Here is a 25,363-nt window from a genome sequence, read left to right on the forward strand (position 1 = left end):
CCAAGATAAAAGGGAAGCTCTGCTCAGCACCGTCCCCCAGCTCCCTGCTGGTCCCCACAGATGGCAGAGGGACAGGGGACTGAGCGCCTGAGCCACCACAGAGGGCTGGGCGGGACTTCGTCAGCACAGGCACAGTTTCCTGCCGCTAGGACACTGTGACCCTGGCTTTGTCCTCCAAAAGCGCACACCCAAGGTGGCAGGGAGGAACTCCCAACGCCTGGATGTCAGCAAGACCTTGAAGGTCTCAGAGAAGTTGGAAATCAACAGGAAATCCTGTGACTCTGGGCCTGGAATTCCCCACTCAAAGGACCCAGAAAATGAAGCCAAAACAAGGCTTCGAGTCCAGCCCCAGGCTTTTGGATTGCTCCTTAACCCAGACTCTGGGCCCCAAGCAAGTGAGGCACAGCACACCCAACCGCTGCCTGTCCTTCCAGAGCCCTCGCCTCTGCCCCAGGGCTGCCCAGCAGCATCTTCACATGGCCACCACACCCCCTAACGAGAGGGGCTGGCCCTTAACTGGTCTATGTCTAGCTCCCTGGCTGGGTCCCTGGGTGTCTGAGGTCAAGGATGATGCCATCTGCTCCTACATACCTCACACAAGCCCTGGCACAAGCACGTGGCGTGTGGGGTGACCATCTATCTCCTGCCCCCACTGATGCCCCAGCCCAAGTCTCACACAGTAGCACCCCTAGTGACACTTCTGTGGCCGCTTCCCCATGCCACCCTGCTCAGTAACAGACAACACTTCAACCCACTGGCCAAAGACAGGGGGATGGACAGGAGTGCAAATGTGCCCAAAACTGAACCATGGCACCATCAGAGAAAGTGCCAGCCACTGTCCTGTCTCAGTGGCTGCCAGCAGGCAGGTCACGAGCCATCAGCTCCTCCTGGGCTGTAGGAAGACACAACTCTCACCAAAGGACCGAGCACACCGGCCACCACGGGACAGTGTTGGTCAGCCAATGCCAAGATGCCAGGAGTTCAGTGACGTGGGGAGGGCAGTGAGACCCTCGTCAAGAACTTCCACCGGTGCTCGGTGGAGGTTGGGAAGGAGACACTGACCCCTCTGAGCTACGGGACTTGTCACCCAGCAGCAGCCCCATCTCATGCCAAGCAACTGTGGGCGAGAAGAGAGGGCTGCCACCCTGGGCAGCTGTGCCGCCTCTACACGCAGGTCGGGAGCTTCTGGGAGCTGGTTGGAGAAGCAGCCGAGAGCGTGAAGCTGGAGAGCCCGTCCGGGGCAGCTGAGAACCTTTCCCCTGGAATTGTTGGGGGAATGTTGGGAAAAGGGGACCTTAGAGACTGAGGGCCTGGAAATAAAACTCCTCTCTCCACCACAACCACTATTCCCTAGTCCACACCTGCCTCACCTCTGCAAGGTTCAGGTTCATAACGGCACTTCAGCCCCGGGAGCTCTGTGAACCCAATGGGTCCAGGAGGCCCCACGAGGGGGAGGCTCAGGGGGCGGGTTGGGGCCCAGGATGCTGGAGGGGTGAGGATGGTGTAAAGGCCATGTCATTTGGTGGTGGGGGCAGGGCAGAGAGGAGCTGCGCTATGGGAAATGATTTGAAAGGGGTTGGAAGTAGGGCTGGATATTTAATATTTAAAAAGGTCTCAGAGACGCTACCCCTTCTAATCTCTTCCCCAACCCAAGCTAGCTGTCTGCAGTGTTACATCTTCCTACCTCCAAGACTGTCCCTGGGCCAGGGCAGGGGACGTGAGACAGTGAGGGGGAGGGGACAGGCTGAGGAGGGTGTGACCTTGGGAGTGAGAGCACCAGCATTCACAGAATGATGGTGGTTTTGGATCATCTGATTAATTAAAAAATGGAAAAAGTAAAGAGAAAGAAAACGCTAGCAATCTCCTACGGGAGAGGCAGTGAAACAAGTGGGGACCCTGGCTCTCCCCACAGTTTGAATCCTGCTGTGGGACCTGGAGAAATGTACCCGCTTCTCCAGGTCTCATTTCCTCAACTGCAAAGAGGTGCCGCAGATTAACAGTCACCGCCTCACGGAGCCCAGGTGGAGAATTCTTGGCAGAGACTGTGGAACACTGGGCGGGACAAAGGGAGCTGTTGTTCTGGCCACTCTGGGAGCCTTCCAGGATCCCTCCACCCCCACCCTCACCCCGGGGGAAGGCCTGCAGGCTGCCTGTGCTCCTGGGAGGGGGCAGCGGGGGAGCCACGGGCATTCCTCGCCCTCCTTCACACATTCCAGCCCAGAACAGGGGCCCCAAGTCGGTCCCCAAAGGGACAGCAGCACCAGCCCAGTTGGACACCGCACACACACTGCTGGGCAAGCCAAAGCCCAGCCTTGGGGAGGGCACACCAGCCTGTACCCCTTCTCTAAACCTCCCCAGTGCCCCCAAACTCTCAGTCTTGACAGCCAACACAAGCTAATCTGTAGGTTTGTGTACGATGTCACTGAGCTTTACAATGATTTTTAGCCTGGGGTTGGGTGGGGGGAGTCCTCTCTGTGTCTGGTCCTTGGGAGGGGAGATTGCTGGTTCCAGAGAAGGAAACTGAAGCACAGACAGGGCCAGTGACCTGCTGAGGGTCACACAAGATTGGACCCATGCTCTCCCTTCAGTTCCTGGTCACGTCACACAGGCATGGCCATTCAAGACTGGTTTTTCAACAATCCCAGAACTTCCCCCACTCCAGCCTCCACACACTTGAGCCTACAGTTGTGAGGGCTAGGGAATAGGCAGCGGCCAGCTCCAGGGGTTCACACTCAACGATCAACGATGGCAGAAGGGGGAGCCCACTCATCACGGTCCCCTAAGCTCGAGTGGGAGCTGCCCAGCACTGCCTAGGCCTCCCAGGAGGCCAGCCACAGGCCACAGGCCAGCCAGGGGCCAGCTGCGTGCAGTCAACAGGAATTTACTCAAAGCCAGCCCCACACCCAGCCTTGGGGAAATCAATGTGCTGACTTGGGCTGCTACATATGAAGAATTTACACCATCAGAAACATATTCTACATCTGTATGGAGCCTGTCACAAATTATGGAGCTCTTCCTGAAGCTCTAGTGGGACCTCTTTGCTCCAGCAGGTCCATCTACTTTTAAACAGGTGCTGTATAACTGGTAACACAACAGAGAGCTGGAGAGGACACGAGCAGAAGTTCACAGGGAGTCCAGAAAGCGAGGGTTCCCACGCCCTCGGATGAGTTACTGGGCCTGCTGAGCCTCAGGTCCCCAGCTAAGCAGCGGCTTGCTCAGTCCCAACCCTGGTCGGTGCTGGGCCTGCACACCGGTGCCCCACACTGCCGCTCTGCAGCCTCTGCTCCCTGCTCCCCGGCCCCATGCCCTCCTGCTTGCTCCATTCTCAGCCTCCTCAGCCCTCCAGAGGGCTGCCCTGACTGCGGGCACACATGGGCATGGAGCAGGCTGCGTTTTCACTGAATACCCTTAGCCTGGACTGCCTTTCCTCCCTGTACCCCCAGGGCCCCACCTCAGACTGCTGCTCTCTGCCTCCTTCCTCCCTGGCTCCCCGACCTCCGACTTCAGCGTTCTCTCACACCTCCTCTGGGGGGCCCACTTGTCACTATGATGCAGACAACCCCACAGCTCACAGCCCTCCTTGCTCTCCCCCACCTTTTACTGCACGTTTCCACTCAGATGACCCTGGGGCATGCAAACCTCACGTGTCCAAAAGGCCCTCCCCCAGCCCTGCCCCCCATGCGGGGGAGCTCCCCCACCATCCAGGTGCCCCACATACCCTCCCCAGCCCAGGCTAACTCATCCTCATGGATGAGGTCCACCCTGAACCCCACAGACTCCCCTCCCACCCCAAGAGGAGTCTTTCATCGTTTGTCTACACTGGCAGTTCTACAAGGGATAAAGCAGTTCATGGCTTTAGAGTCAGTCCAACCTGGGTTCAAATCACAGCGTAGCCATTTTTTGGGTGGGTGATATCTGGTAGGTTGACCACTGGTTTTGCTCATCTATAAATTGGCAATAAATGATCCTGGTTCAAAAGCAGTATGGGGGTAATGTAGGGTAACTAATCCCAAACACCCCATCCTCAGTGCCCCGCCCTAGAATGTTGATCACAGACGACATTAAACCCAGCTAGCTTAAGTCGTGCCCTCCCCCACGCCTGTCGCCAACCCAGGCGCTGTCCCATCGGAAGGGCCCAGCAGGGTGTCGGAGGAAAAGCCTGCAGCTGCAGCTTTCCGGACATTGTCCCTGCCACCTACCGGGGCATGGAGGGCGGCGGACTCTGGCGGTGCTGGCGCCGCCGGTACAGACCCGACGCAGCGAGTGCGCCCAGCCGGGTAGCCATGGCAGCTCCTCCTGGTGGCGGGGCAGCGGCTCAGACAGACGGGCCTCGGACCCCCAGCCTTGGAACGCAGATGCAGCGGGAGCGGCCGCCTCCGGCCAGCCTCCACGACGGGAGGTTGGCTGCAAGGCTGCCTGTCCCCCTGCGCCTCTGGATTCACATTACACGCTGCGATCTCCAAAGGGCAGCGGAGTCAACTTCAAATAGAAAGGATATTGTTCCTGCCGTGGGGGCAGCACAGTGAAAGGGAGGCTGCAGGGCTGCGTCCAGGCTGGGGAGGGCACTCTCTGGGAAGATCCCAAACAGCACTGAGGTGAGGGCCGTAGGGACAGGGCAGGATGCTTGGAGATCCCAGACTGCTGGGAGCCTGCGAGGAAGCCCTACTCCCGCTGCCCACTGGACATGCTGATGATAGCCCAGTACTGACTGACCCAGGCAGTTTAGGAAGCCTGCAAATAGTAAAGAAGCTGACGAGGTGCCCACATTCTGCCTCCTTCCCTTCCCTGAGAGCCTGAGGCCACAAATGCCAACTAGAAGTCCCAGCCCAGGGCAGCCCTGTCCACTGGATCTGGGCAACAAACAGCCAAGCACCCAGAAAAGGTCCGTGCTGCCAAAACTCAGACAACAGGTAATCCCACAGCTTGACAGGGAGCGCAGAAGCAATGATCTGAGGGAAGACCTCCAGGAAAGCACCATTTCCACGCATTTTTACCTAAAGAGAGTGTCAGGGTTGCTGTGATCCAAATGCAAACACCTCCGGTCAGCACCCGGGACTGGCCACTGCGACCAGTCCGGCACTCTGATCAGCAGTACAGTTAAGGACCCAGAGCCCTCACTGAAATCTATAACACCAATTCCATTTCCCCGAAAACCCTTTCTAGCGAGGTCAGAAAGTGTGAACAATTTCTTCCTCTGCCTTCCAAAAGAAAGAGACAATAGACACCATTCTGGACAGCAGGGAAAAGCTTTGAGGGCATCCGTTGGCACTCATATGGGGGGTCCACTCACCAAGGAACACTCCTCATCCCAAATCTAAGCACGAGGAAGTAATGATTAACCATTGGCCCCCTAACAGTCACATGACTACGAGCACTGGGTGTAATATAATTTGTAAATGCAACTCAGTTCCAAAGGTACCAAGCACTGATCAAGTCAACAAATATTTTCTTAAGGTGGCCCCAGGGGCTAAAGGGAATAGAGAGACTGAGCCTGGAGGAGCCAACAAGGAGAAGGATCAGCTCCCATTCGCTGATGTGGAGAGTTGAATGCTTAAGACGGCTTCCAGTGTTGTTACAGCAACTTCAAGTCAATGCCCTATGGCCTACACCCGCTCCCAGCCTCTGCTCAGCCCCGCATGTGGAAATCCTGAACTCTCACCCAGAGCCACGGTTCCATTTGAGGAGGAAACTTTTATTTACGGTTCCTACACTTGCAGATAGACCGGAAGGAGGCTACAGCCACAATGGTGATGTTTTGCACATCATCATTTGTAAATGAAGTTCAAGTCCAAGGTTACCAAGCACTAATCAAGTCAACAAATCTTTACTGTAAAAGAGAGCACCAGAGGCTAGACACTGAGCAAAGCTTAGGGTTTGATTGGTCCAGATCCAAAAGTCTCTGTACAGCCTTGCCCCTTCCCTCATCCTGCAGCCTTTCTTGCAGGGGTGGGGTTAGGGGCCATGCTCCGCTCCCCAGCAAGCACTCTGGTTTCAGAGGACACAGTTGTAAAAACACAATAAGAATGATGGTAGCAAAAATGGCAGAGTAAGAATCTCTGAAAGTTTGTTTCTCCATAAAAGCAATGAAAATACTAGCAAAAATTGTCAGAATCTACTTTTTCAGAACTCTGTAAATTAACCAAAAATTTGCAGTAACCCAGGGAGCATTTGGTCAAGAAAAACAGTGGAATCTTGGTAAGAATGGTGAGTTTTGTTGTGCTTTAACTTACCCTAGTCCCTAATCCCCGCTCCCTAACTCCATAGCTGCCTTGAAAAATAACAACCCACATTCTAAGTGCCATTTCTGAGAAAGAATGTACAGGCCAAAAAGGACTCCTTGTGAATTGCCATCACACCCCAGGAGGAGCAGCACAGCTGGCCCCAGTCACCAAGACCATAGTCATGAGCAGCAAGGCCGAGACCCAGCAGCTGTCCACTGCCCCCTCAATGCCCCCAGCACTGCCAACACCAAGCCTGGCACCATGGGAAGCGGCAGCCCAGGTTGCCTCACATTGGCAGTGCCTGCCTGCAGGGACAAGAAGGTTTTGGGAACAGTAAAATGTTCAATGTGAGAAACAGATATGGTTTCATCAACAGGAATGACACCAGGGAAGGTGGATTCGTACGCCAGACCACCATAAAGAATAACCCCAGGGAGCGCCTTCGCAGTGCAGGAGATGGCGTGACTGTGGAGCTTGATGTTGTTGAAGGAGAAAAGGCTGCGGAGGCAGCAGATGTCACAGGCCCTGGTGGAGTTCCGGCGCAAGGCAGTAAATATGCAGCAGACCGTATCCATTATAGGCGCTATCCATGTCGCAGGGCTTCTCCGCGCAATTACCAGCAGAATTACCAGAATAGTGAGACAGGGGGAAAGAATGAGGGATGGGAGAGTGCTCCCGAAGGCCAGCCCCAACCGTGCCTGCCCTACCGCAGGCGACGGTTCCCACCTTACTACATGCGGAGACCCTATGGGCGTCCACCACAGTATTCCAACCCTCCTGTGCAGGGAGAAGCAATGAAGGGTGCTGATAACCAGGGCGCAGGAGAACAACGTAGACCAGTGAGACAGACTATGCATCGGGCTATAGACCACGATTCCGCAGGGGCCCTCCTTGCCAGAGACAGCCTAGAGAGGACGGCAATGAAGAAGACAAGGAAAATCAAGGAGATGAGACCCAAGGTCAGCAACCACCTCAATGTCGGAACCGCCATAACTTCAATTATCGATGCAGACGCCCAGAAAACCCTAAACCACAAGATGACAGAGACAAAAGCAGCTGATCCACCAGCTGACAAGTCGTCTGCTCCCAGCGCTGAGCAGGGCGGGCCTGAGTAAATGCTGGCTTACCATCTACACCATCATCCAGTTTAGTCATCCAACAAGAAATGAATACAAAATTCCAGCAATAATAAATGAACAAAATATTGGAGCAAGATAAAGACTTTCAATGCTTGCTTTTTGCCTGTTGACCAGATAACTAGAACTATCTGCATTATTTATGCAGCATGGGGTTTTTATTAGTTTTACCTAAAGATGTCTCTTTTTGGTAACGACAAATGTGTTTGTTTGTTTTTTTAAAAGCCTGGTTTTTCTCAACACATCTTTAAAAGTTTTTAAATTGTTTCATAGTACCTGGTAAAGTTGAGATTTTTGAGAACTTCATTTTTAATTTGTAATAAAAGTTTACAACTTGACTTTTTTCAAAAAAAGTCAACAAACTGCAAGTACCTAGTAATAAACATCATAAATAATATAAAAGAAGGACTCCTTGTGGTTAACTGGTCTCAAATTCATAACAAGAGTCTAGCAGCCGTTGTTTAGAGAGGTCCCTCACACACACTGAATATCAGGGAAGAGTCACAGACTGAACTGCCAGCCTCCTGCACCCTGCCCCTGTGGTCTGAGTTGACCCTTTATAAGAGAGATCTTAGGATCAAAATTCCATGAATGGGCTGAAGACCTGTCCCATCCAGCCAGAGCTGTGTAACTGTATCTCCATTTGCATCTTTGCTGATCAATCAGAACCTGTGAAACCTACCAATCAGGACAATGCTCTTTGGAACAATCAAACTATGAGAATTTGGATTCTTCATTTGCACAAAAATGGACCAATCAGGGACCAGGGGTGGGAAGTTCTCTCTACATAAGCCAGTTCCTCCCCTCTGTCTCAGTGGAGTGCCTTGGATGCATTTCACAAGTTTGCAAACTGAGATGTAACATCCAAGCCACCTCGCCTGAGCCGCTTCACCTGAGTCTCCTTACATGAGCCACCTCAACTGAACTGTTTCACAATTGAGCTGTATCACAATTGAGCTGTTTTTACTGAATAAATTCTCCTCTATACTGCATTCACCTGTTGGTATTGAATTGGCAGTAGTGACCTTTTGTTGACACCAGTAATGAGGGAGCAGACAGAGCTGGGGTTCTTTCAAAGCTTCATTCCCAAAGAGGAGTTATTTAACCTGACTTGGTCCTCTCTGGAAGACCCTACTGGAAAGGCTTGTCTTCATGTGACCTCACTCACACATACCCAGTGCTAAAAGCCTTTTTTGGGTAGTGTTTTTCAAATGTATCGTTATCATAGCTGCCTGTGATATCATAGCTGCCATTGCCACAGGCAATGGTTAATAGTTGGTACAACAACAGACTAACCAAAAAGCTTAAAAGGGAAAAATTGAGAAATGAGCTGTCCTTAAAGGCTTTGAAAACAAGCTGACATATTCCTGGAAATCTAGAAAGTCATGCAAATGTCCAGGGCTGTGTGCACGCTCAGGAAAAACCTGAGAAGGTCCTGCAATCTCACTTCTTAGGCTCTGTCGAGCAAGAAGTAACGGCTGAGGCAGAGCTGTAAACTGTGTGAATGTTGAAGGTGTGCCCCAACGTGCACTCGGTGCCCTCAACAAAGGCTGAGAGACTTAGTGGTTTCAGGCATTCCAGGAGATCTCTGACCAATCATTAGCTGGCCACTAAACTAAATGAGCAGACTGCAGTGGCCACCAATGACAGAGATACAGACTTCACATAATTACTTCAGAAAAGTCACTAAATAAGCAGTGACAACAAACCCTGGGGAGTAGTCACAACCTGATTTCCAGAGTTGCCACATTATATTATTTGAAATGTTGTTTACAGCAAAAAATTATGAGACATGCAAAAAAACAAAAAAGTAGGACCCATACACAGAAAAAAAAGAGCAAGCAACAGAAACTATCCCTAATGAAGCCCAGATGTTAGACTTACTAGACAGACTTTAAATCAGCTATTTTAAGTATTTTCAAATAACTTTTAAAAACTATGTCTAAAAAAATTAACGAGGCTCTTTCTTTTCAACTTGGGCCTGGCAGGATGGCTCCCGCAAAGAAGGGTGGCGAGAAAAAGAAGGGCCATTCTGCCATCAACGAGGTAGTGACCAGAGAATACACCATCAACATTCACAAGCGCATCCATAGAGTGGGTTTTAAGAAGCATGCCCCTCGGGCACTCAAAGAGATCCGGAAATTTGCCATGAAGGAGATGGGTACCCCAGATGTGCGCATTGACACCAGACTCAACAAAGCCGTCTGGGCCAAAAGAATAAGGAATGTCCCATACCGCATCCGGGTGCAGTTGTCCAGAAAGCGTAATGAGGATGAAGATTCACCAAATAAGGTCTATACATTGGTTACCTATGTACCTGTCACCACTTTCAAAAATCTACAGACAGTTAATGTGGATGAGAACTAACTGCTGATCGTCAAATAAAGTTACAAAACTACAAAAAAAAAAAAATGAACGAAATATTATGAGAATGATGTCTCACCAAGTGGAGAATATCAATAAAGAGATAGAAATTATAGAATGGGACCACATAGAAATTCTGGAGTTGAAAAGAAATACTAAAAGGACTCTTTCAGGATGAAATAAAAGGATATTAGACAATAATCTGAATCCACATGAAGGAATAAAGAGCAGTAAAGTACATATTACATTTATATAATAAAGATAACTATGTAGATAAATATAAAAGATAGTATAAATGTATTTTTTTGTTTGTAAACCTTTTCCCCCAACTGCATAATGAAATAATTAAACACAAAAAGAGGCAATAGTGTAGGAATTGAGAAAAAAAAAAGACATAAGATACATTTTTAAAAGAGCCAGTGGCAGATGTAAACCCTGCAGTCTCATCAGTACTTACATTAAATGTAAATGGTTTAACTCTCCAATTAAAAGTCAAAGATTAGCAAACAGATTTTTTTGTAAAAAAAAAAAAAAACATGATCTAACTATATCCTTTTATAAAGACATCATTTTTACACTTCAGATTCAAAAATACAAATAGTTTGAAAGTAAAAGGATGGAAAACATATATCATAGAAACAGCAACCAAAAGAGAATTGGAATGACTATACTAATATAGACAAAATAAACTTTAAGACAAAAAATTGTTACAAGAGCAAAAAAGTACATTTCATAATGATAAGTCAATCCTTCGAACATAAATAACAAGCATAAACATGTATGCACCTAACAACAGAGCCCCAAAATACTAAAAGCAAAACTTGAGAGAATTAAGAGAAAACAAGAATTTAACAGGAATAGTTGGAGACTTCAATACACCACTTTCAATAATGGATAGACCATTACACAAAAATTAAGCCAGGATACAGGAGACATGAACCACATTATAAACCAATTTGACATAAAAGACCTCTACAGAATACTCCACCCAACACGGCAGAATATTCTTCTCAAGTATACATGGAACATTTTCCAGAATAGATGACATAATGGGTCACAAAACAAGCCTCTATGAATTTAAAAGGACTGAGACAATAGAAAACATATTCTTAGACCACATGGAATAAAATTACAAATCAATAATAGAAGAAAATTTAGCCAAATCACAAATATGTGCAAGTTAAAGAGAACACTCCTAAAGAACCAATGAGTCAAAGAAGAAACTAAGGAAATTTAGAAAATACTTTTAGATGAATTAAATGAAAATACAATATACCAAAATTCATGAAATGCAGCTCAAGCAATGCTCAGAGGAAATTTTATAGCTGTAAATATCTACGAGGTCTGATAATTAAGTTCACGAACTTGTTGCAACAATGATACTAACCTTTTTGATATCAGAGCAATTATTCTCTGTGAATTTGTACCAACCAGATAAACAGTTAACCAAGTTTACTATTTGCAAGTCCTGAAAAAGCTGCATGAAAAAGTAAGACTACCTGAACTTTTCGCCAACAATTCATAGCTCTTGCATCACAACGATCCATCAGCTCGCACGGCACTATCTGTAAGGGAGCTTTTAGCCAGTAAACAAATAACTGTATTGGAACACCCTCCCTACTCACCTGATCTGGCCCCCAATGACTTCTTTCTTTACCCGAAGACAAAGGAAATATTGAAAGGAAGATATTTTGATGACATTCAGGACATCAAGGGTAATATGATGACAGCTCTGATGGTCATTCCAGAAAAAGAGTTCCAAAATTGCTTTGAAGGGTGGACTAGGCACTGGCGTTGGTGCATAGCTTCTGAAGGGGAGTACTTCGACGGAGACCATAGTGATATGCAGCAATGAGGTATGTAGCACTTTTTCTAGGATGAGTTAGCGAACATAATTGTCAGCCTTGTACATTAAAAAAGAAGGTGGGGGTAGAAAAAAAAAGATCTCAAATCAATAACTTAACCTCCCCCCTTAAGAAACTAGAACTCAAAGCAAGTTCAGATGAGTAAACTAAACTCAAAACAAGCATAATGGAAGAAATAAAAAGATTAGAGCAGAAATAAATGAAATAGAGATTAGAGAAAATAAAAACAGTGGCTGGTTCTTTAATAAGATCAATAAAACTAGCAAACCTTTAGCCAGACTGACAAAGAGAACACTCAAATGACTAAAATTAAGAATGAAAGAAGGGACTGAAGTTACAGAAACTTAAGATTGCAAAGGAATACTATGAACAAATGTATGCCAGCAAATTAAAAACCTAGCTGAAATGAACATATACTTAGAAAGATACAAACCACCAAAACTGACTGAAGAAGAAATATAAAATCCAAATAGACTAGTAACACGTAAAGAAACTGTATAGTAATAAAAAAACTTCCCACAAAGAAGAGCCCAGGACCAGATGGTTTTATTGGTGAGTTCTACCAAATGTTTAAGTAGAATTATCACCAATCCTTCACAAAATCTTCCAAAAAATCAACCAGGAGTGAACACTTCATGGATTGAACAACTCATTTAATGAGGCCAGTATTTACCTAATACCAAAACCAGACAAAAATATCACAAGAAAACTACAAATCAATACCCCTTATGAATACAGATGCAAATGTTCTCAACAAAACTGAATCTAGCAGCCTGTAGAAAATATTATACATCACCACCAAATAGGATTTATCTGAGGAAAATGAAGTTGGTTTAACATCCAAAAATCAATGTAATAAACAACATCAGAAGAGTAAAGGGAAAACACCACATTAAGTGCAGAGAACACACTTGACAAAATCCAGCAATCTTTCATCACTAAAAAGGCCAAAAAAGCAAACAAACAAACAAGCAAACAAACAACAACAACAAAAAAAAAAACATTCAACAAAATAGGAACAGAAGGGAACTTCTTCAACCTGATAAAAACCCATCATTAACATCACACCTATGTTAAAAGACTGAAAACTTTCTCTCTAAGGTCAGGAACATGGCAAGGATATCCAGACTTGCCATTTCTTTCCAACATTGCACTGGAGGTTCTAGCTAGGACAATTAGATAAAAAAAAACAATTTAAAAGGGAAAAAAAAGAAATTCAAGGTAGCCACATTAGAAAGCAAAAAGTAAGACGTCATCAAAATGGTGGCGTGAGGTGAGCCTCTGGAGATCTCCCCTGGAATTTACAACAAATGGCACAACAATAACTCCACAAAGGACTCCCTGCACAGCAGACAGGCAAGACGAAGAGGCCCACTACTGAATTCACCTAAAGATGGGCGAATCCCGCGAGCAAGGGAGGAGGGAAGGGAGAAGTGCGGAGACGGAGCCACGTGGGCGCAGGACGCAGACCTCGCTCTGTGCTCCGAGCTCGCTGCATCCAGGAACTACTGTAACTGCAGGAGAGGGAAGAACTTGGACTGCTAGGGCTCTGCTTATGGACCACAGGGCTGAGGGTACAGCATATAACACGGCTGAACCGAACGCTCACGGCAGAGACCTCAGAGAAAAGATTGAGGGAAGAAGGCCGAAAACGGTGGTTTAAGCCCTCACTGCCGAGCAGAGAACGGAAGCCTTAGGCACTGAGACTGGCCGCCCCCTCCCTATCCTCCCAGAGTTCACCCTGCCCCCACCTGCGTGGTGCTAGAAGTGGCACAGTAGCAGTGTCAGATCAAATGCACAGAATATTTGCTGTTCTGAGAACTGTGGACCGCAGACACAGATTCACAGCCCAACTAGTTCTGGTAAAGGGGAGGGAGCCGTGGAAGCAGGACCGGCTGTGGTGGTGGTCGCCACCATTGCTCTGGGCCACCTCTCACAACTCACCCTGCCACTGGCCCCACCTATCTGGGCGAATCCCTGCAGGAGTAAACAGAACTGCTGAAACTTACGGGCTCTGAATCTGGTGCAGGAAGAGCTTTGGAACTTCAAAAGTTCTCCGCATACCCACACGGACACTGCGCCCTGTGACCCAGGTGAACTATTAACAGAGGAGAAGTCCGTCTCCCAGGGAATCCCCCCATTGTGTGAGAAGCTGGAATAGTGCAGACAAAACATAGCACTACCGTGTGAGAGAGAAAACAAGGCTGCAGTCGGAGAGAAAATGAAACATTCTACCAACAAGTACTGGAAAAGAAAAGAAAGACCTCTTCCTATCAACCTGTTGCAGAAGCCACTCCTGTAGATGTCTAGGAAGAGAAATAATAAATCAGTAATTGCCATGAACAACCAAGGCAACAAGACAGCTCAGAAAGAAAGTGAAAAGTCTCCAGAAAATGAACTTAAAGGTATGGAAATATGTGACTTAAATGACAGAGAATTCAAGACTGCAGTTCTGAAAAAACTCAACAAGATGCAAGAAAACACAGAAAGGCAGTTTAATGAACTCAGAAACACAACCAAAGAACATCATGAGCATTTTACGAAAGAGAATGAAATTTTAAAAAAGAACCAAATACAATTTCTGGAGATTAAGAACTCAATAGAAGAAATTAAGAATGAAATAGCCAGCTTAGGTAGTAGAGTTCACCAGATGGAGGAAAGAATCAGTGACATCGAAGATAGAAACCTTCGAAATGACACGGATGGAAGAAGAAAGAGACTTGAGACTTAAAAGAAATGAAAGAACTCTACAAGAACTTTCTGACTCCATCAGAAAGACCAATATAAGAATAATGGGCATACCAGAAGGATAAGAAAGAAAGAAGGGAACAGAGAATATATTCCAACAAATTGTCGATGAGAACTTCCCAAACTTGTGGACAGAACTGGATCCTCGAATCCAAGAAGCAAATAGAACACCTAATTACCTCAAACCCAACAGGCCTTCTCCAAGGCACGTTGTATTGAAGCTGTCTAAAATCAACGACAAAGAAAGAATCCTCAAGGCAGCCAGGGAAGAGAAGACGGTAACCTACAAAGGAAAGCCCATTAGATTATCATCAGATTTTTCAGCAGAAACTCTACAAGCCAGGAGGGAGTGGAACCAAATATTCAAACTATTGAAAGACAGAAATTATGAGCCAAGAATAATGTATCCAGCAAAGATATCCTTTAGATATGAAGGAGGAATAAAGACCTTTCCAGACATACAGAGCTGAGGGAATTTTCTAATACACGACCTGCACTACAAGAAATACTAAAGGAGGCTATTCAACCACCATCAACAGGGACAATTTGTGGCAACCAAAACATAAAAACGGGGAGAGTAAAGGCCTGAACCAGAATATGGGAATGGAGAAAGTAAGCGTGCTGAAGAAAATGGAATACTCTAAATGTCAAACTTTCTATTACATAAACTTAAGGGTAACCACTAAAAAATCATCCAGAACTGAAATACATACTGTAATAAAAGAAGAAACAGCAGAAAACATCATAGAATATCACCACACAGAAATAACAGACAACAAGAAAAAGGCAAAGAAACAATGGCGACACAGCCTTACCAGAAAACTAAAGATAGAATGACAGGAAATCCTCACATATCAATAATCACCCTAAATGTAAATAGACTGAACTCACCAATAAAAAGGCACAGAGTAGCAGATTGGATCAAGAACTAAACCGAACCATATGCTGTCTCCAAGAGACACATCTCAGTTACAAGGACAAGCATAGACTCAAAGTGAAAGGGTGGAAAATTGACACTCCAAGCAAATGGTATCCAGAGAAAATCAGGTGTAGCCATAATGATATCAGATGAAACAGACTTCAGGGTAAAAAAGGTAATAAGAGACAAAGATGGACATTTCATAATGGTAAAGGGGACTATACAACAAGAAGACATAACAGTCATCAATATTTATGCCCCCAATCAGGGAGCACCGAAATATACCAAGCAACTATTAACAGAACTAAAGGGAGAAATTGACCAAAACACAATTATACTAGGGGACTTAAATACATCACTGACAGCTATGGATAGATCATCCAAACAGAAAGTAAATAACGAAATAGCCGCCCTAAATGACACATTAGATGAAATGGACATAATTGACATATATAGAGCACTTCACCCTAAAACATCAGACTATACATTCTTTTCTAGTGTACATGGAACGTTCTCAAGGATAGACCATATATTGGGACATAAAATCAGACTAAGCAATTTAAGAAGATTGAAATCATAACAAGCATATTCTCTGATCACAAGGCTTTGAACTTGGATATCAACTGCAAAACGAAAGCAGGAAAAAACACAAACACATGGAGATTAAACAACATACTTTTAAAGAATGACTGGGTCAAAGAAGAAATTAGAGGAGACATCAAAAGATACATAGAAACAAATGACAATGAAAATACATCCTACCAAAATTTTTTGGGACGCAGCAAAAGCAGTTTTAAGAGGGAAATTTATATCATTACAGGCCTATCTCAAGAAACAAGAAAAATCTCAAATAAATAACCTCACGTTACACCTTAAAGAACTAGAAAAAGAAGAACAAATGAAACCCAAGGTCAGCAGAAGAAAGGAAATAACAAAAATCAGAGCAGAACTAAATGAAATAGAGAACAAAAAGACAATAGAAAAATTAATGTGACAAAAACCTGATTCTTTGAAAAGATTAACAAAATTGACAAACCCTTGGCTAGACTCACTAAGATAAAAAGAGAGAAGACACTAATTAACAAAATCAGAAATGAAAAGGGGGAAGTTACCACAGATGCCACAGAAATACAAAGGATCATCCAAGAATACTATGAAGGACTATATGCCACAAAATTCAATAATCTAGAAGAAATGGACAAGTTCTTAGAAACATATAGCCTTCCTAGGTTGAACCATGAAGAACCGGAAAATCTAAACAGACCGAACACCAGTAATGAAATTGAATCAGTCATCCAAAAGTTTCCCAAAAGCAAAAGTCCGGGACCAGATGGCTTCACTAGTGAATTCTACCAAACCTTCAAAGAGGATCTAATACCAAACTCTTCCAAAAAATTGCTCAAACTCTTCCAAAAAATTGAAGAAGAGACAGTACTCCCCAACTCATTTTATGAGGCCAACATTACCCTGATACCAAAACCTGGTGAGGACAACGCAAAAAAAAAAAAAAAAAAAAAAAAAAACTACAGACCAATATCTCTGATGAATACAGATGCAAAAATCCTAAACAAAATTCTAGCAAATCGAATACAACAATGCATTAAAAAGATCATTCATCACGATCAAGTGCGGTTCACTCCGGAGCACAAGGATGATTCAATATCCACAAATCCATCAATGTGATACATCACATAAACAAAATAAAGGACAAAAATCATATGATTATATCAATTAATGCAGAAAAAGCATTTGACAAGATACAACATCCATTTATGATTAAAACACTTAATAAAATAGGTACAGAAGGAAAATACCTTAACATAATAAAGGCAATATACAACAAACCCTCAGCTAATCTCATAATTAATGATGAAAAACTGAAGCCCTTTGCTCTATGTTCAGGAACACAACAGGGCTGTCCCCTATCACCTCTGCTTTTCAACATAGTATTGGAAGTCCTTGCCAGAGCAATCAGGCAAGAGAAAGAAATAAAAGGCATCCACATTGGGAATGAAGAAGTTAAGCTGTCACTCTTTGCAGATGACATGATGCTATATATAGAAAACCCTAAAGACTCCACCTAAAAGCTATTAGAAACAATCAACGAATACATTAAAGTTGCCGGCTACAAAATCAACGTACAAAAATCCATTGCATTCCTATATGCTAACAATGAAATCTCAGAAAAAGAAATACAAAAAACAATTCCTTTTGCAATTGCAGCAAAAAGAATAAAATACCTAGGAATAAACTTAACCAAGGATGTGAAAGACCTATATGCTGAAAACTACAAGACATTTTTAAAAGAAATTGAAGAAGACACAAAGAAATGGAAAGACATTCCATGCTCATGGATTGGAAGAATCAACATAGTTAAAATGGCCATATTATCCAAAGCAATATACAGATTTAATGCAATCCCCATCAAAATCCCAATGGCATTTTTTAAAGAAATAGAACAAAAACTCATCAGATTTGTTTGGAACCACAAAACCTCGAATAGCCAAAGCAATCTTAAGAAAAAAGAACAATGCTGGAGGTATCACACTCCCTGACTTTAGCTTGTACTACAGGCCTACAATAATCAAAACAGCATGGTATTGGCAGAAAAACAGACACATAGACCAATGGAATAGAATTAAGAACCCAGAAATAAAACCACATAAATATGGACAGATAATTTTTGACAAAGAAGCAAAAAACATACAATGGAGAAAAGATAGCCTCTTCAATAAATGGTACTGGCAGAATTGGAAAGCCACGTGCAAAAGAATGAAACTGGACTGCTATCTGTCACCATGTACCAAAATTAATTCAAAATGGATCAAAGACTTAAGCATAAGACCTGAAACAATAAACTGCATAGAAGAAAACATAGGTACTAAACTTATGGACCTTGGGTTCAAAGAGCATTTTATGAATTTGACTCCAAAGACAAGAGAAGTAAAAGCTAAAATAAACGAATGGGACTATATGAAACTTAAAAGCTTCTGCACAGCAAAAGAAACCATCGACAAAATAAAGTGGCAACCAACTGAATGGGAGAAGATTTTTGCAAAAAGTGCCTCCGATAAAGGGCTAATATCCAAAGTATACAAGGAACTCATGCAACTCAACAACAAAAACATAAACAACCCAATTGAAAAATGGGCAGAGGACCTGAAGAGACATTTCTCCAAAGAGGACATACAAATGGCAAATAGATAATATGAAGAAATGCTCAACATCACTAATCATCAGAGAAATGCAAATAAAAACCACAATGAGATATCACCTCACCCCAGTTAGAATGGCTATCATCAACAAGACAAATAGTCACAAGTGTTGGAGAGGCTGTGGAGAAAAAGGAACCCTCATACACTGTTGGTGGGAATGCAGACTGGTGCAGCCGTTATGGAAGGCAGTGTGGAGGTTCCTCAAAAAATCACGAATAGAATTACCATATGACCCAGCAATCCCTCTCCTGGGTATCTACCCAAAAAATCTGAAAACATTTATACAGAAAGACACGTGTGCTCCAATGTTCATTGCAGCTTTGTTTATGGTGTCGAAGACATGGGAACAACCAAAATGTCCTTCGATAGATGAATGGATCAAGAAGTTGTGGTATATATACACAATGGAATACTATTCGGCAATAAGATGAAATAGGACCATTTGTGACAACATGGATGGATCTTGAGCGTATGATGCTAAGCAAAATAAGTCAGACAGAAAAAGCTGACAACCATATGATTTCACTGATATGTGGTATATAAACCAAAAACAACAAAAGAACAAGACAAACAAATGAGAAAGAAAAACTCATAGACACAGACAATAGTTTAGTGGTTACCAGAGGGTAAGGGGGGTGGCGGGTGGGAGATGAGGGTAAAGGGGATCAAATATATGGTGATGGAAGGAGAACTGACTCTGGGTGGTGAACACACAATGGGATTTATAGATGATGTATTACAGAATTGTACACCTGAAATCTATGTAATTTTACTAACAATTGTCACCCCAATAAACTTAAAAAAAAAAAAAAAAGGAAAAAGTAAAACTATCTCTGGTTGATTATCACAGATCCTTATATGTAGAAAACCTTAAAGAACACCCTCTCCCCCCAAAAAAATAATCTGTTACAGCTAGTAAATGAGTTCAGCAAGGTTGAGAATAAAAGATCAATATACAAAATCACTAGCAATGAGCAACATGAATGTGATATTAATAAAACAGTTCTATTTACACTAGCAGCAAAAACAGTAAAATACTTAGGAATATATTTAACCAAAGAAGTGCAAGACTTATACACTGAAAACTACAAAGCATTGTTGAAAAAAATTAAAGAAGACCTAAACGAATGGAAAGACATCTCATATCCATGGGTTGGAAAATTTAGTATTACTAAGATGGCAATACTCCCTCCCCAAAATCTGACCTACAGATTCAGCACAATCCCTATCAAAATTCCAATTGCCTTTTTTACAAATATGGGCAAGCTGATGCTAAAATTCATAAGGAAATGCAAGGGACCCAGAATAATCAAAACAACCTGAAAAAGAACCAAGTCAAATGGTTCACATTTCCCAATTTAAAAACAGTACAGAGTTACAGTAATCAAAACAGTGTGGTACTGGCATACATCAATGGAATAGGATTGAGAGTCCAGAAATAATGTCATACACCCATGATCAATTGATTTTTCAACAAGACTATCAGGACAATTCAATGGGGGAAGAATAGTTTTATCTACAAATGATGCTAAGACCACTGCATAACCACATGCAAAAGAATGGTTTTAAACCCTTACTTCAGGCCACATACAAAAACTGACTCACGATGGACTGAAAACCTAAATGTAAGTTAAAACTATAAAACTCGTAGAAGAAAAGACTGGCGTAAATCTTCATGACCTTGGATTAGGTAACAGTTTCCTAGATATGACACCAAAAACCCAAATAATCAAAGAACAGATAAATTGAACTTCATCAAAATTTAAAACTTTTGTGCTTTGAAGGACACTATGAAGAAAGTTAAAAGACAATCCACAGACTAGGAGAAAATATATGCAAATCATATACCTGATAAATGTCTAGTATCTAGAATACATAAAGAACTCTTACAATCCAACAATAAAAAGACAATCCAATTTTAAAATGGGCACCAAGTTTGAATAGACATTTCTCCAAAAATATACAAGTGAAAAGGTGCTCCACATCACAGCCATTAGGGAATGCAAATCAAAACCACAATGTGATACCACCTCACACCCATGGAAACAGACAATAATAAGAGTTAGTGAGGATGCAGAGAAATTGGAACCCTCATACATTCCTGGTGGGAATGTAAAAATGTAGTTACTTGGAAAACAGCTTGGCAATTCCTCAAAAAGTTTAACATAGTTACCATATAACCCAGAAATTCCATTCCTAAGTATACCAGGGGTGTCCAGAAAACGTATACACGTGACTTGTATTCATCTTTTGCTATCAGTATATATTGAGTATTACAATTTTAATACATCTTTTTCCTTTCTTAAAATGTGTATACATTTTTGGCACCCTCTGTTATGTTCAAGAAAGCGGAAAATATAGAGAGAAATGTTCACAGCAACATTTTTCATGTGAAAACAATTCAAATGTCCACCACAAGTGAACACGTAGACATGTGGAGCCGAGAGAAGCGCCGTGTACTGAGAGCCAGGACAGCCACTGTGCGTGGACAGCCTGGTCCCTCTCCACAGACACGCTGTGCCTGCGCCCTCTTGAGCCAGCTCGCAAGTGCTGGCTGACAACTGCAGGAATTGGGCGCAGCGGTTTAAGTCCGGTTGGTAGTTGGCTGTGAGCCAAGGAGGGATTATTTACAGCCTGGAGTTGGATTAGGCCCTCCATCTTCCACTGTGCTCCACTGCTCAGTCAGAGCAGGACTTAATACTAGAAACAGAAGAGAAAGAGGGAGCTGCAGGGATGGCACCCAGCCTGGCCGGGCTGGGGCCAACATCCAGTTCTACATCATTTGTCATCGCCTTCTCACCTTGCTTAAAGCCCGGGTGCCATCACAGCCCACGTGCTGTCCTGGGGGCTCTGGCTGCCACTCTGCCTGCACCTTGGCAGGCTTCTCTGCCAAGAGGAACATGAGGCATACTCCTGAGGATGGTGGGGAAGGGTGAGAGCATCGTGGTGGTGGAGAGGGGTACCAGTGACAGGCTGGGCCCCTACGCAGGGTGTGTGGTCTGCCTGGGCCTTAATATCCTCCCTGTAGAACAGTGGTGATACCAAATGTCTCTTCAGCTGGGACATTGTTTTTAAGGTCCAGTCACTGGGCTGCTGGCCAGGGCTGAGCTCCTCTTCCACAGCTCGCCCTCCCTAAACACACCCACGCTGGGGCCCGGCTCAGCCTCACCCAGCTTCACATCCTCTCTTCCACTGCCTCCCATTGTTTCCCCGTCCCCCGTCCTCAAATACCTCGTGGCTAGCTAGCCACGCAGCTAGCTCTGTGTCCATTCCCACACCTGCCACCACCAACTGGGCATGACTTCTTGGTCAGGTCCTGTCCACGTCACCTCCCAGGTCCCTGCGTCCATCCCCTCCCTATCCCATGACTACTATGGACGTAGGAACATCCAAACCTGTAGAAAATTTTTATAAGAGTCTATTATAGTGTATCTGAGCCCAACAGAGGATATACCTGGAAGCAAGATCTCAACAGACTGAGTGAATGCTTCTGAGAGTAACAGTTTGCAGTTGCTTTTATGCATTTGGAATTAAGGAATTATGCATTTGGAATAAAGTAAGGAAGATTACATGGAGGTGGGAGACAGCAAGGTGTGGACCAGATTACAGGATAGTGAACAAGACGATGTGCTCTCCTGAAGGTGGTCACGCCTCTGAGGGATCCGAAAGGGGGCACTTCAAAGGTGTGTTAACCTAGATGCACAAGAACCATGGACAGGGCTGGCTTAAGGCAACAAAAAGGCTTTTACTAAAGAAGCTACAGGCCTGGGGCATGACCACCATGACTTGTCCAGTTAGGAGTTTATGGTCAGATCACCCTGTGAGGTTACTTTCTGTCACTGGACTTGTCAGTTTTATTACAGAACTCCTCTTTCGTCCACACTGCCGGGGAGCAGCCTCCCTCACTGCTTGCCTCCTGACCGCCCTCTTTCCCATCTCTTCCTCAGCAGCCCTCTCCCTACACAGCACCCAGAGGTGAATTTCCAGAGTGCATGGCCGTGCAAGTCACTTTGGGTCACTTCAGTGCCCTCCCCGCCACTGCCCGCCCTCTGGTCTTGCCTACTCCATCTGCGCAGAGCTGGGACTTTACACTGTTGGCAGGGAGAGTCCCTGAGGTGTGTGAGGTGTTCGATGAGAAGGCTATTTCCAAAGGTCACCCTGTGTCTAGGCAGCGAGGGACGATGTGGGGAGAATCACAATTCAGGTGTGAAAGCTGCCCTGGTCTTATGAGTACAGTGGACATGGAGAGGGCATGGTGGCATGAAACAGAGTGAAAATGAAACCCCACAGCTTCCAAGAGAGGGAAAACCTCGCCCACTCCACAGGCTGAGTCAGATGTCCATCTCTCAGCCAGTGTGGCCCCATGCCTGTGTGTGGAGGGCAGACAAGCCAGGCCTGCAAAGGAGGGCAGAAACCTATGCCCACAGACCACTCCCAGCTGGGAAAAAAGATGAGCGAGAAAATATACCCTGAGAAAAGGAGAAATCCACTAAACTGTTCTTAAGGGCATCTATGAGGAATGGCACTGTGTGTTTTCTTTTTTTCTTTTCATGTTTCTGTTATCTTTCATGTTTCTGGGTTTTCCTAAATCTCCAAGATGAGGAGTATTACTTTTATAAGGAAAAACGTGACTCAGTGTTTTCCAAGGCTCCCTCTGGTCCCTGGACCGGCATTTGTCAGGCTCAGGGTGCCCACTGGACCACAGCAGCAGCCAGGGCAGGCTGGCCCCTGCTCCCACCACCTGCCTGCCTTCCCAGCTTCTTCTGCTGGGCTGTCAGCAGACTCACCTAATGGCCTCCACCTCCACGGAAAGCTCAAGGGACTCATGGGTGAAAGGACTCCTGCTGAGGGAACAGAGGTACCTCTGGGTCTCTGCTGTGCTTCCCTGCAGGGTGTCAGGGCAGAGGCTGGCAGTAGGTGGCCTGCTTCATTTGCTGGGCCAGAATAACCACCTCTCTTCCTCAGACCCTCACCTCCACACTGATCTATTTTGCTCCTGCTTCTATCCCTGTTTTGCTCTCACCTTTCTTTTTCTTCAAAGCTCTGGAGGGTGGGGAGGGGACAAGGCAGATGGCAGGGGGGCCCTGTAAGGAACAGGAGGGCAGGAGCCTCCAAGGTAAGCAATGGGCACTGCTTTTGTCAGTAGACCTGAGACGGGAGGACGGGGTAGTGGGCAGCAAACGGCCCCCAGAGCTCGGGACTCCCTAGGTGACAAGACCCATGCTAATTTGGGCTCCTGGGGCCGCCCTCCCGCAATCAGAGGCCCGCGTGCCCCTGCAGAGCAGGTGACCACCCTGTGTAGCATGCATTTTGGGGGCTCTTCTTTGCCCTGTGTAGCTGCTCCTATTCCTGGGCGCTGCGTCCCCAAGACCCTTTTCCCAGCAAAGCCACAGAGGCTCCTCAGCCCATAAACCAAGTCAAGGGGTCCTGAAGAAGAGCATCCTCCTGCCACGCTTGAGTCATGCACCTGAACCCAGCCATGTTCCACCAAGGACTGCAGAGGCCAACACTGGCCAGGCATCAGTGGACATGTGGCCGGCCTCATGAGTCACAGGCCTCTGAGACCTCAGTTACCTCATCTGCGAAACGGTAATGAGGGGCCTGAGAGTGGAGGTGGTCGGGCCTGGGGCACTCCCTGCCCCCACCCTACCCAGGGGCAGTCTGTGCTTGGGCGCAGTTATGGCCAGGACCCCACGCAGACCCTCTACCACTGTGACGCTTCACCACTCCAGGCTTCAAGAGGAGGAGACAGAAGGCTGCAGAGTCCAGGACCCTCCAGGACCACACAGCTGGGGGTCAGGGCAGCCAGTGAAGCCCCAGCCTGGGTGGCGGCGCTTTGCCCTTTAGTTGTGTGAGACCGGTGGCAAGTCCAGGAGCCCCCTTGAGCTCTGGTTTTCCTTTAGTGAGGGGATAATGGTGTCCATCTCTCGGAGGGAGCCTGTGGGGTGGGCAGGAGTACCCCTGCTGCCCCACGTCGGCGTGGCGTCGGCGGGTGGCAGGGGTAGCCCTGACCTGCCAGGTTCTGCGACCCAGGGAGCCGCGAAGCTAGAGGCCGGGACCGGGCGGGTCACCCAGCGAGAAGGGGGGCGGGCGAGCGGGGGGCCCGGGAGCGGGGCGGGGCAGGGGTCTGTCCCACCCAGACAGACGCCCTCCGTCGAGGGCGCGGATGGGGCCGTTACCTTCCCGTCATGGTGGCCGCGCGCTGAGCCAGGTCGCCTTCGACTCCCTGAGCCGCCGCCTCCGCCGAGCGCGCGCCTGCGGGTCTGGGCAGCAGGGAGACGCCCAAAAAAGGCCAAGTGCGGCTCCGCCTGCCGCGCAGCAGGCCCCGGCATGGGGGCGGGGAGGGGGCAGCTCGCCGGGCGGGTGCGGGAAGCGCGGGCGTGGGGGCGGCCGGAGGCTCGCAGCCTGTGCAAACCCCCTCTGGGAACACCGAGCTTGGCGTGAGGCGTGGGTCACGGCCTCCCGCTGGGGCTTCGTTTGCCACCTCCTGAATTCCCAGCATAGCTTTCCTTTAAAAGGGAGTGAAGTTAAAACGAACGCGAACGAGCCCCCCCAACCCCGCCCAGACGCCCCGCCGGCTCTCCCCTCCGCTGTCCCCGCCGCCTTGGAACGTGGACACTGGCGGGGTTTATGAGAGTGATAGACGGGCGGTGCTGTGACCAGCGCCCGCTGGCCTCCAAGCCCGCACTTTGCACCGCGGCCAGACGTTTCTGGGCACTGACTTTCTCCCCCAGTCCACGCAGCCCACCTCCTCCTTCCCCCTACCCCGCCCCAGGCCAAGGCGGAGGGGCGTCCCTTTGCGTCGTGAGCCTAACTCTACAATCTTAGGTACCAGGTCAATGCCCTGCAGGGGAATAAGCGGATCACCCGAGTCCGTGAGCAAGCCCCCCAGCCA

General features: G+C 46.3%; 2 protein-coding genes and 1 pseudogene across 4 annotated transcripts in view; 2 read left to right on the forward strand and 1 right to left on the reverse strand.

The window, feature by feature from the left end:
* The window catches only part of LIMS2 (LIM zinc finger domain containing 2), a 44,409-nt gene extending 19,508 nt beyond the window's left edge, over window positions 1-24,901 (reverse strand). Inside the window, exon 1 of one of the 3 annotated variants that reach the window (XM_033102346.1) lies at window positions 24,648-24,901. In XM_033102346.1, coding sequence (XP_032958237.1) covers window positions 24,648-24,658 — 11 coding nt within the window. In that variant the 5' untranslated portion in view covers window positions 24,659-24,901. Of the gene's footprint in view, window positions 1-4,199; window positions 4,559-5,225; window positions 5,293-24,647 lie in introns of those variants that run through there. The other 2 variants (XM_033102347.1, XM_033102345.1) reach the window with 2 other exon arrangements.
* On the forward strand, window positions 6,403-7,336 carry LOC117020103 (Y-box-binding protein 1-like; annotated as a pseudogene).
* LOC117020106 (60S ribosomal protein L31-like) lies at window positions 9,342-9,728 on the forward strand. Its single transcript, XM_033102351.1, has one exon. It carries the CDS (start codon window positions 9,347-9,349, stop codon window positions 9,722-9,724), a length of 378 nt encoding a protein of 125 aa, XP_032958242.1. The 5' UTR covers window positions 9,342-9,346; the 3' UTR covers window positions 9,725-9,728.
* Window positions 24,902-25,363: the final 462 nt, after the last annotated feature.

Source organism: Rhinolophus ferrumequinum, unplaced genomic scaffold (assembly GCF_004115265.2).
Source record: "Rhinolophus ferrumequinum isolate MPI-CBG mRhiFer1 unplaced genomic scaffold, mRhiFer1_v1.p scaffold_84_arrow_ctg1, whole genome shotgun sequence".
NCBI classification, from domain to species: Eukaryota; Metazoa; Chordata; class Mammalia; order Chiroptera; family Rhinolophidae; genus Rhinolophus; species Rhinolophus ferrumequinum.